Here is a 12,804-nt window from a genome sequence, read left to right as displayed (position 1 = left end):
TTGATTTTTAAAATCTAATTGCACACCGTTGCCTGTTATTGAGGAGAGAAGGGTGCAATGTATTGTCCTCAGAATAAAAGAACCATGACCATAGCGTCAGAAATGGGGTGCGGTGGCCCAGGACTTTGGAAGATTGTATCAAAATGCTGTCTTTCTAGACCATTAAAACAGTAAAAACAACAAAAAATAAGAACGGCAGTAACAACAGCAACAGCAACATGGTGATAACAGCAACAACTCTGTATTATTTTTTATTTTGATTTTTGCAGGTGGAAAACCATGCCCCCCTAGTCATGCCCTCCAAGAATATCGTTCGTGCAATGACCATTCCTGTATGCAACTCTACTGGGAGACATCAGCTTGGGGCCCCTGTTCTGAAGACACATTGGTAACGGCCCTTAATGCAACCATTGGCTGGAATGGAGAAGCTACATGTGGTGTGGGCATTCAGATGCGGAGGGTCTTCTGTGTCAAGAGTCACGTGGGACAAGTGATGACAAAAAGGTATTATCAAGAATTAATCGAAAGTGCATAGGACTATTGCATAGTTGAGTATTTTTAGTCAGAAACATTTTTCATGCGCTGAATATGTCTCAGTCTGTGCTAGAGTAAGAGATTTTTGTTTTGACTCTTAAAGACTAAAAAATTTGCCTCAACCAAAGGTAGACACTTTTTTGTTATGTATGCATTAATTAATGGAGAACAGTAAATATAATGCCCACAAATATTGAATCTGCTTGAGTCATCAAACTTTCTAGAGCTGATATCAATATTTTGGGCTCTTTTTCAATTACATAAAGACTAGGTCCACAAGAAGGTAGGTCATGCACTTTGAAACTATGGGGCCGTGTTATATACTGTTCTTTAGATCTCATGGACCTTGTCTGCAGTGAGCGATAAATCCATATAGGTATTTTGAATAGACTAATGCATGCCCTCAAGTAGGTTTACAATCTCATACCTGCTATACTCTGCACATGGAGATGTAAATTTTTAAAAAACTGTAGGAGAATTTGGACATGAGGACTAGGATATAGATATCAAAAGGGGTCAGGAACAATTGCAAGAGATAGAGGAAGAAGAGTAATTGACTGGAGAACTCAGCTGTGGGAGTTTCTTCTCCCACATAGACCAAATGAGAAGACATAACTCTGCCTCAAGTCCCTGCAGGAAGGCTCATGGAAAAGAAAATGTAAGGCACCTAAGTCATATACAGAGACTGGGTAACTGGCCTGTCCATAGAGATTTCCAAGTGGCCATGTTTGAACTAGTTCCCTTCAAGTGATGAAAGACCCCTACTCTGGCCACAGTAGTGGTGGGTCAACAGGATGGGCTGGTGCAAGCTTTGGGCTAGTGTCACAAGCTAGGCAACTTAGAGCTGTTTCCCAGGGACCTTTAAGTTGGGAAAATGAAACCCTCTCTTCTTTCTATTCATGATGTTCTAAGTATATGGATGGAGGGTTGCCATAGCCACGGTCATGCCTGGTGGAAAAAGCAGGAGGAGAGAGTAAAGCTGATGCTCAGAAAGAGGCAGAAACTGAAGCAGAACAAATGCTGGCAGCATCAAGCCCTGGTCCCAGCCCCCCTAAGTACACTCCTGCCTTTCCTGGCAACATAGGCAACTACATTTGCTCTTCTGCCTAATTCAGTCCAATTTGTGTTGCTGTCATGGGCAACTCAAACACCTGATTAATTTCATCTTGGGGGCCCCATGATGACGGGCTCTGGGCCTCATCCACACTGCTATGGAAGCCGCTTCAGCTGTGTGTAAGGAAAGTCATAGAAGCTCAGTTAAGGAAATGAACTGCTAACGGCAAATATAGGGCAGACTGGCTAGATACTGCTGGTTTCGGAGCATTTGATGAGCAGGTGGCTATGAAAATGCAAGGGAAGATGACTATGACTTGAAGGGAAGCACAGTCAGTAAGACTTCCTCTTTTTTCCTCCTAAATGTGGCTTCCAGAGGGCTGGGGCTGGATAGTCTTCATTGTTGCCACTGCAGATTTTAGAACGGTATCTGGCATGTAGCTATTGTCCATAAACATTTTTAGAAGTCATGAATTAATTAGACCTGTGTGTAGGAAAGTAAAAGGGGTTGACGGGGAATGGATATGAATTGCAGAAGTTTGAGAAGCTGACGTTTATCCTTTGCTTTAAGAAAAAATATTTTGTCTACCATGATAAAGTTTGCCAAAGGGGACTGCCTTGAAGAGTAATGAACAGATAATACGTATGACCTTCTGCTCTTATTAACTCATAAACGTTATTTCTGCGTTAGCATCCAACTCTAAATTGCTTGTGATATTTTTGGAGCATCAATTTATATCACTTGTGTGTTTCAACTTACCTGGTATCCACAATACCATGTGCACCGATTGGGTCAATGGGCCGATATAGCCAAACATGGACAATAATGTTTGCGTATCACTTGGATCAGATGATAATCTAATTCGTGGGGTTATGGTACAATCCTAAAAGGCTTACAAAGATACTATGCAGACAAGAGAACTCCTTTTATCTTGAAAAGTACTGCAGCCCTGATAATGTTCATTTTTATGATGTAAATTTTCGACTGCTTAAAAAAAGATGCATGAAATATTAGCTTGAATATACAAATAGAAATAAATATAGCTTAGGTATAGGAATAAATGCTATGTGAAATGCAGCAAATTATTATTCTTTAGAGTGATGAGAAAACTTAGCATTCCTGAAGTCTGATCTTCTCCCTTCCACAAAACTTTTACCTCTGAACCACAACAGGAAAATTCCACTTGATATGAATGTAATTTGGTTTTTTCCTTAGTAAAGAAGCATTAGAATTGAGACTGACAACTACCAAATACATTATCATCACACTTTAAAGGCTATTTGGACATGAGGGGATGGGTTGTGTGTTCAAATAGCCCTGTACCTCCTCGTCTAGCCTCATGATTATATTGAATGACAATTTTTTATTAAAGTCTCTGAGCCCATCAGCTTATACAGATGTTAACTTAATGATATTTTGTGACCAGAAAAACCACAGGGCCAAAAGTCGATAGTTTAAAGCATAATTCACAAATGCATATGCTTTTATTCGATAATCTACATAAGTCAGACTAAAATATTATTACAGTGAATAACCTCCAGTTTTACTCGGTTTTCCAACATAGAAAAATGAATTGCGCAGATGTTTTCCCTAACACACACACACACACACACACACACACACACACACACGAGAAAGACATTGCTGATTACTTTTTGCACTTTTAATGAGGCTGGAGACTTAACAACCTAGTTTTAATTCTTACTGTATGTCTCCAAAGGATCCTGCTAAACAAGAGGAACCTGCATTGACTTAAGTAAAGTTAATTAAAATTCTTGAGGTCAATGAGATTAATTGAGCTAAGAAAATAATACCTAGTGTCCAGTGAAGCACACAGTGAAATAGTGAGATAATCAGCAAGAGAAAGTCTCCTTTGCCTTGCCCTTTCAGAATAATATGCTCTTGCTCTTTTTTATGTGAAAGCTATTGCAGTGGAAAAAAATTTCCCTCCATTTGTGAAATCCTTGGGGTGAGGGTAATGGCAATAGAAAGAGGAAAGAAAAAGAAAATATCCTAAAGAAAGAGCGGCCTTCACAGTAGAAAAAAAGAAGCATGTCTCCATGGATTGGATGGGCTGTCGTGATATGTTTTATCTCTAAACCCACTGCACGGGGATGCACAGAATTCCTTGCAAGGTCTTGCTTCCCAGGGTTGGTGTTCTGGTTTCCACGTAATTGTATAGGTGAGAATGTTACCATAGCATTAGTAATAGAACTGAGCTTATCAGAAAATGAGGACTAGCTAGGACACACCTCAAACAGAAGTGAGAGCTTGTTGGGATATTTGGGGGATTTTGTTTGGTTTTGTTTCACTACCCAATGTAGATTTTTTCAGTTGTAGTGTGCAAAACATAATAATAAAGATTTAAATCACACAACTCAAAGCCATCCAAAGGTCATGTAAAACACTTTCTGCCTTTCATGGGAAAACGCTGGGCATTTGGTGAGATATAGTAATGGCGAGCTCCGTTTACACATTTAATGTAGAAAAAGTTGGCAGGTTGAGATGGTCCCTCAGTCCCTGGGTTGGAGGACTGCTCCCGGAGATGGAGCACAGTGTCTGCCTCATGATTATGGACACATAACTGAGAAATGGCAGATCTTTGTAGCTCAGTATGATGCATTTCAGCACAGGAACTAAAACCTACAGCGTGACCAAGAGGCAGTCATTATGAAATACTCCACTGCAAGTCCAGGAAAATATATGTGTTGAAATGAAGTGTATTCACCCTTTTAACAAGAGCATTGCCAATCTAGAATCAGAGTGTTGCACGAGAGCAGGAAGTATAAATTATAACAAAAGGCAAGAAGCCATACTGTGTTTACTCACTAAAACATGAATCCGTATGTTACCCTGCTTTTCAAGGCTTCAATTTGGTTTTGAAAATGGCTGGATAAATTTGCCTAATATTCCCAGAGATCTGTCTTCAGCCTCCACAGCATAGAATACTTGTCAATCATTCACTTACTGTTACTAAATACTTACACAGCATTAAGATCTGGTATTTTTAAGATATGGTATGAGGTGGAATTCTACCATCAAGGCATTCAAAATTAGTGTATGTATAACGCATGCCCATGTGCATGCACACACACACAAACACACACACACACAGAAAACCAGCAACGCAGAAGATATCAAAAGGTTTTTTTTTTTTTTTAGTCAGTGACAATAAACAATACAGAAAATAAACATTATAGTGTTTAGAAGTGGAGGACACATAAGTTGCTAATAGTCAAGGAGAGTATTTTTGGAGATTAAGAGTAAATTTAGGAAAATTAGAAATGTGATGATCCCAACCAAGATGGCAGAGTAGAAGGACGTGTTCTCACCCCCTCTTCTGAGAACACCAGAATCACAACTAGCTGCTGGACAGTCATCAACAGGAAGACACTGGAACTCACCAAAAAAGATACCCCACATCCAAAGACAAAGGAGAAGCCACAGTGAGACGGCAGGAGGGGCTCAATCACAGTAAAATCAAATCCCATAACTGCTGGGTGAGTGACTCACAGACTGGAGAACAATTTTACCACAGAAATCCGCCCACTGGAGTGAAGGTTCTGAGCCCCACGTCAGGCTTCCCAACCTGGGGGTCCAGCAACAGGAGGAGGAATTTCTAGAGAATCAGACTTTGAAGGCTAGTGGGATTTGATTGCAGGACTTCCACAGGACTGGGGGAAACAGAAACTCCACTCTTGGAGGGCACACACAAAGTAGTGTGCACATCGGGACCCAGGGGAAGGAGCAGTGACCCCATAGGAGACTGAACCAGACCTACCTGCTAGTGTTGGAGGGTCTTCTACAGAGGCGGGGGGTGGCTCTGTCTCACCGTGAGAACAAGGACACTGGCAGCAGAAGTTCTGGGAAGTACTCCTTGGCGTGAGCCCTCCCAGAGTCTGCCATTAGCCACACCAAAGAGCCCGGGTAGGCTCCAGTGTTGGGTCACCTCAGGCCAAACACCCAACAGGGAGGGAGCCCAGCCCCACCCATCAGTAGTCAAGAGAATTAAAGTTTTACTGAGCTCTGCCCACCAGAGCAACAGCCAGCTCTACCCCCCACCAGTCCCTCCCATCAGGAGACTTCCACAAGCCTCTTAGATAGCCTCATCCACCAGAGAGCAGACAGCAGAAGCAAGAAGAACTACAATGCTGCAGCCTGTGGAACAAAAACCACATTCACAGAAAGACAGACAAGATGAAAAGGCAGAGGGCTATGTACCAGATGAGGGAACAAGATAAAACCCCAGAAAAACAACTAAATGAAGTGGAGATAGGCAAACTTCCAGAAAAAGAATTCAGAATAATGGTAGTGAAGATGATCCAGGACCTCGGAAAAACAATGGAGGCAAAGATCGAGAAGATGCAAGAAATGTTTAACAAAGACCTAGAAGAATTAAAGAACAAACAAACAGAGATGAACAATACAATGACTGAAATGAAAACTACACTAAAAGGAATCAATGGCAGAATAGCTGAGGCAGAAGAATGGATAAGTGACCTGGAAGACAGAATGGTGGAATTCACTGCTGCGGAACAGAATAAAGATAGAAGAATGAAAAGAAATGAAGACAGCCTAAGAGACCTCTGGGACAACAATGAGGTATCACTTCACACCAGTTAGAATGGGCATCATCAGAAAATCTACAAACAACAAATGCTGGAGAGGGTGTGGAGAAAAGGGAACCCTCTTGCACTGTTGGTGGGAATGTTAATTGACACAGCCACTATGGAGAACAGTATGGAGGTTACTTAAAAAAATAAAAATAGAATTACCATATGATCCAGCAATCCCACTACTGGGCATATACCCAAAGAAAACCATAATTCAAAAAGACACATGCACCCCAATGTTCATTGCAGCACTATTTACAATAGCCAGGTCATGGAAGCAACCTAAATGCCCATTGACCGACGAATGGATAGAGAAGTTGTGATACAGATATACAATGGAATATTACTCAGCCATTAAAAGGAATGAAATTGGGTCATTTGTTGAGACGTGGATGGATCTAGAGACTCTCATACAGAGTGAAGTAAGTCAGAAAGAGAAAAACAAGTATCATATATTAACTCATATATGTGGAGCCTAGAAAAATGGTACAGGTGAACTGGTTTGCAGGGCAGAAGTTGAGACACAGATGTAGAGAACAAACGTATGGACGCCAAGGGGGGAAAGCGGCGGGGCGGTGGGGATGGTGGTGTGATGAATTGGGCGATTGGGATTGACATGTATATACTGATGTGTATAGAATTGATGACTGATAAGAACCTGCTGTATAAAAAAATAAATAAAATTCAAAAAAAAAGAAAAGTCAGATGAGAGGTTGGGATAAATGACTTTTCAAACCAATTTTAACCCTACAGTTCTGATTCTCATTTTTTAATTTATCTTTTATTGGCATGTACGTTATCTCAGGAGTATAGATAGGACTATATACAAAAAATAAATGTAATTTTGAAACGTTGTATGCAGATATATTTTAATTGAATCATAAAAAAAAGAAAAACAAAGAAATGTGATGATCCTGGGAGAGGTAGACAGCATGTAAATAGAAGGGAGGAGGAAGTTGAACCTCTAATGAAAAGGTCAACATTATTGGGAAAGAAATGAACAAAAAGACAGTTTCACTCCTAAGAGAATATTTGGCACCTATCAGACCAGGGATCACATTTCAGGAAAGCCCTCAGTTCCTGGTCTCTATAAAAGCAGTGTAACCTGAGCTTGACCTTTGCCATTGAGGGTATGGTACCGTTTCTCACTTGTCGATCTAGAAGAACACAGGTAGAGACAGGGCACCATGTCACGAAGAGTTGACATTGTGCCCAGTGAATATTTATTGTGAGTGCTGTTAATAAAGTATAAATTGAAAAGTAGGCAATATCAGTTCCCCAAAAGAGATTAACAGCACACACACAAAAAAAACAAAAACCAAGAGACACAAGAACACTTTGGGAGGTGTTGGATATGTCTGTTACCTTGATTGTGGAGATGGTATCACAGGTGTTTGCATATGTCCAAATTCATCAAATTATGCACATTAAATAGGTGCAGTTCTTTCTGTATCAGTTCTACCTCAAGGTATATCTAAAACATTTTTAAAAAAAGAGATTAACACCTACTGCTAATTGAAACGAACAAAGTCCCTGCAGAAAAAGCCACCCTCCCAGAACACCTGAAACCAAACCAGCACCGCAAGCATTTCTGAGCTATTTGTGGATGTCTGAGTGAGTGTGTCCTAGCTGGGTCCCTGCACCCCCAAGCCCTGCTGCCCCGCTGAGCACACAGGAAAATGACATTCCTCACGTTGTACTTTCATTTCCAGCTAGATACCAGGAGAGATTGGAGAGGAGATAGAATAAATAGCAGTTCAATTTAATTTCAGGAGCTTTCAGGGTACGAACAAAGGACTTGGGAATGAGTTTAGTGTTTTTTGCTAGTTCTACTAAAGTATGACATAAATTTTCCTTACCAGATTATCTTTTTTAAATAATCCTATTTCCTCTAAAGACACTCTTTTTTCTTTCTATTTTTAGGTTCATTGAATTCATCTATTTGATAGACAATTTTTTGTGTGTATTAAGGATGATTAATAATAATGCCACTAATAATTTATTGATAATCAATACTTTATTTATTAAATTACTAATAATTTAATTTATTTAATCCATGTGATTTTGGATCCATTACTTATTCTTTCAGCACCTCAGTTTATCATCTGAAAATGAAGATTATAATGCCTTTCACTGCGGTCCTTAGGAATAAATGAAAGAATGTGGGAAAAGCACTTCACTCACCACTGACTATCCAATACCAAAGTTCATGCTATCAGGCTTTGTACACACTGTATCTCCGTACTTTATAAGAAATTTATAGGAAACAATTTTAAAATGCAAATATAAGTTGTAGAGTGCTTTCCTGTTTTTCCTCTTAGCATATCACTGTTTTATAAGATAATAAATGTGGATTTTAGCCCCCTGCACTCATAAAAATAAGCAGATAAGCATGCATATAAAAACAAAAACTTGGGCTTCCCTGGTGGCGCAGTGCTTGGGAGTCCGCCTGCCGATGCAGGGGACGCGGGTTCGTGCCCCGATCCGAGAAGATCCCATGTGCCGCGGAGCGGCTGGGCCCGTGAGCCATGGCCGCTGAGCCTGTGCGTCGCGAGCCTGTGCTCCACAACGGGAGAGGCCACAGCAGTGAGAGGCCCGCATACCGCAAAAAACAAAAACAAAAACTTGCTTGCCATTTTCTGAGACTTCAGTTCTTCCAAGTGATTATGAATCCACTGACTACTTTCCTCCCAAGTCTGAACATTACATTATCAGCAAAATAGCAGAATTGAAATGTTTCTCTTATTAATGCTTGTTAGTGTGTTTGTTATTTGCAAACAAACATACTATTCTCATGTCTTGCTTATTCTAACTCATCAATTTACATGTTCTAAAAAGACACCTGCCAATACTTCAGTATTCTAAAATCATGCTAATTATCAAATATGTATATTATTTTCAGTGGTCTTCACTGTTTTTTGTTTCCCAGTATATCCATATGTTGCCTTGTACAATATCACTGAATTGATGTATTACCCTGGATAAAACACTTTTCAAAAAATATATCAGATTTGTCCACTCTGAAAAAAATCAAATGTTATTTGAATTCATGCAATGGGGAGAAATTCACTTAGGATTTGTCTTTCGTTGGTTTCAGCGATTGCTATTCCTTTCCTGGTCTAGTGAAAACTATTTTGGTCTCTGGACCAAGAGAGATGAAGTCTGTTTTGTGCTCTGCCTCTGGCTCTGAGCCCTTGGGCAAGTAGCTTCTCCTCCTGGGTCTTTCTTCCCACGTCTATGAAAGGAACAACAGGGTCTCAGTGTTTTCAGTTCTGAAATCCTATGGTTCTAGGCTAAACCACTTACCTTCTCCAGGAAATGTTGATCTGGTCTCTTCACATTGGCAGATGTCCGGAATCTACTCGGCCGGAAACAGTACGCCCTTGCCAGCTCCCGTGCAAAAAAGACTGTCTTGTGACCGCCTTCAGTGAGTGGACGCCCTGCCCGAGGCTGTGCCAACCAGGTAGGTGGATGCTATTTTCTTAGCGTTTTCTTTCCTTCCTGATCTCCTGAATGCCTCTCCCCCTGCGAAATAAGCGAGAGATGGTGGTACGGGGGCTCCCTTCTTTTCCATTTGCGTGTCACCCTGGGAGCAAAGTTTGTAACATTTGTAAATGAAGTCTTGGATTTCCAGATCCATTAAGATTTGGCAGGGAAAACATATTACATGCCATTATTTTACAGGTGTGCGTTGTAGGGGTCCTCATGTTCTATTAACCCTGTTGTGGCATTTTGAACAGCCATTCAAACGTGGTTCCTTATAAAGCATGAATACCATCACAGTTCCTTTGTGGCTCCTGTGTGCTTAAGCCTGACTCCAGGCATCTTCATTAGAATGTAGGGCCTTAAATGCTATATGCACATCACTGATAAATTATATAAGCCTATAGAAGAATAGGGGCCAATACATTAAAAAGTGTTGAACAGGTACAGACATTGGCAATATATGATTTCTATTTCTTTACTCTTAACGGTGATGTTTTATACATCTGGGTGTATTTGGAGTGCTGTGATCCAGGATACTTAATAGCTAAGTCCTAATAAACACACAGGAGAACCTTTGTAAAATTACTGCCTTTCTTAGAACAGGTCTTTTCCCCTACACTTATTTCAGTCCCGTGATGGAGCTAGTCCATGTGGAGATCCCAAAACTCCTAGTCCCGAAGTTCCGTTCTGGCCTAAGACCTAAACTTCATAACTTGGTCCGTTTCCCCTAGTCTGACACCCTAGCCTTGGTCCTATGGCTCATACCACTGCCATAGCAAGAAAAGGCACATCCAGGAAGAGGAAGGATGGAAGAATATCGACCCTAGTGCTCAGAGTAAAATGGGTCTCATCCACACCTCCCTGGCCTTGTCTTGGCTGTCACGTCCTCTCAAGCACGGCCTGGCTCTCACTGTATCTCTGCACTAGCCTCCTGCAAGAAGGGAGAGGGAAGCATGCAGTTCTGCGAAGAGACAACCTGCCACAAAGATTGAGATTACTAACACTTTTCCTCGGAAAATTCCAGCCCTGGGCCTCTAGGATCCCCCAGCTGCTCTTTGACTCCCATATCTTCGTGGCGGTGGCATGACAAGATAGCCACTATTGACACAGATCTGCCTGCCACTTCAAACCACCTCTCAGTGATTGGCAAGGGGGTTATGACAGCTCTTGGAGATGATCATCATCGGTATCTTGTATTTCCGTGATGAGGCACCTGCATAAGGTTTTCTAACTGCCATTTCAACTGTCCTTTGTCAGTGTTAACCGAGTAGCATCCAGTAAACTTTGCTTATGGATAGAATCAGAACTAAATGTGTGGAATACAAAAGAGCTTTGAAAATACAGTGGAATATTTATCTGATCTTTTGAGGGGTGGAGATAGCAGTCTCTTCCAGAGGTGCTCCAAAACTTATTTTCTTAAATGAAAATTCAAACTGATTGATCCGGATAAACAGGGTTTGTAGAGTAGCCAGGGGAATGTCATTTCCAGACAGAGTAGGACAGAAAAGCTGTGATCTCTATTCTGAACCATTTGAAAGGTAACATCTAGCAGGTTGGCTTTTGAAATTTTAATAGTAATGTACCCGCAAAACATTCAAGCTCTTAAAGATAAACATTGGGAAAATGCAAGAAGATAAAATAAGCTATGATGATGGAGGTTTATTGAAGTTCAGCTATTTCTTTTAGTTTCGTCCTCATAAGAGATTAACATAATTCTTCTGTTAAATGGTTTTAAGAAAGGAAAAGGCTGAATTAAAAAGAATACCCTACTGGCAGCCAGATATTGGTGTTAGAGCTGTCAGGGTCCCCTGACACTTAAGGAGGCATATTAGTTCTGTTGAGCCCATATGCCCCAGTGGCCAGAGATTACTTCAGCTACTGCTATTGCATGCATTCTATATTCGAGAAAATTCTCTCTGCTGCATGAGCATCTTCTCCTAGTGCTGCCTAAGGATGGAGGAATCACAGGGCATGTGAAAGAATTGCTCTTCCAGCAATTTTAGATTTTACTACAACTTCCAGGGATTCAGCTAGTTATTTACATGGTTAGCATTGTAATGAAAATAGTTTTAAGCCTCTGTGGTCTCTTTTTACCTCCAGTTGTTTAAGCCTAGATAATTCTTTTCCCAGCCTGGCAGCCAGCAACCGGGAGGAGCACTGATTCTGTTTTCAGATTTCTTCCAGCTTTCTGCTTCAATACTGTTTACCCTCGTGTTTAGTTTATACTTTGGGACCAATATTTTTTTAAATAACTATGCGTTAATTAGGGGAGGTGGTGTTAGGGAGGAGATTATAGGAGGAAATGGTACCGCTAAATCTATGGTTCTCAAACTTTACTGAGTCTGAATCACCTGGAAGCATTATTAAAATGCAGATGTTCAGCTCCATGACTAGATATTCTGACTCAGTAACTATGGGACATTTCCAAAAATTTGCGTTGTAAGAAGCTGCCACTGAATGGTGATGTATTTCCTCCCTGAAGATAGAAAAGGATCATCGATCCGTGAACAAGTGCTACTTGAACTCTGGGCATACAGCCTGTTTTTCAGCTTCTTGAATGCCTCATATTCTTCCCGGCTCAAGCATGGTAGAGTATGATAGCCAAGCACAGAGGTGCTGGAGCCAGATGGCCAGGATTTTGAGTCCCAAGTTTAGCTCTGTGACAGTGGCTGCATTACTTAATCTCTCTGTGCCTCAGTTTCCTCATCTGTGAAACAGAGTTAATAACCACATCTACATATAAGGAAAGTACTTAGAGCCCTCAGTGCCTTGTGGGGTAGGCATGGGGCAGGCAATTCTATCGTCGTTCCAAGCCTTTGCACCTGCCCTGTGTGGTGCTGGAGCTGTGTTCAGCTGCACTTCCTTCTTGGTCCTCCGACCTCTAGATCAGCAGGGACCTGCTATAGCAGCCTTTCCCCAGGAACGTTGTGTTCATCTCCTAGACTTCAGTAGACCCTCCCCATGCACCTTACTAAGTAGGTCATCCCACAGCGTCCTGTTGCCTTTGCTAGCGTGTACGTCCACAAGTGCAGGGACCACTTCTGTCATCTTCACCACTAGATCCTCTAAACCCAGCATAGTAAAAGGTATAGTTGTCACTCAATTAATATTTTTTGA

The 12,804-nt window shown here is 41.1% G+C and overlaps 1 protein-coding gene across 1 annotated transcript in view; it reads left to right on the top strand.

Moving 5' to 3' along the window:
- THSD7B (thrombospondin type 1 domain containing 7B) overlaps nucleotides 1-12,804 on the top strand; it is a 752,940-nt gene that overhangs the window by 352,692 nt on the left and 387,444 nt on the right. The window contains exons 8-9 of the mRNA XM_060015718.1: nucleotides 270-504; nucleotides 9,549-9,664. Of these exons, the coding sequence (XP_059871701.1) occupies nucleotides 270-504; nucleotides 9,549-9,664 (351 nt within the window). The remainder of the gene's footprint in view (nucleotides 1-269; nucleotides 505-9,548; nucleotides 9,665-12,804) is intronic.

Source organism: Delphinus delphis, chromosome 7 (assembly GCF_949987515.2).
Source record: "Delphinus delphis chromosome 7, mDelDel1.2, whole genome shotgun sequence".
NCBI lineage: Eukaryota > Metazoa > Chordata > Mammalia > Artiodactyla > Delphinidae > Delphinus > Delphinus delphis.
This window is presented reverse-complemented; position numbering and strand designations above follow the sequence as displayed.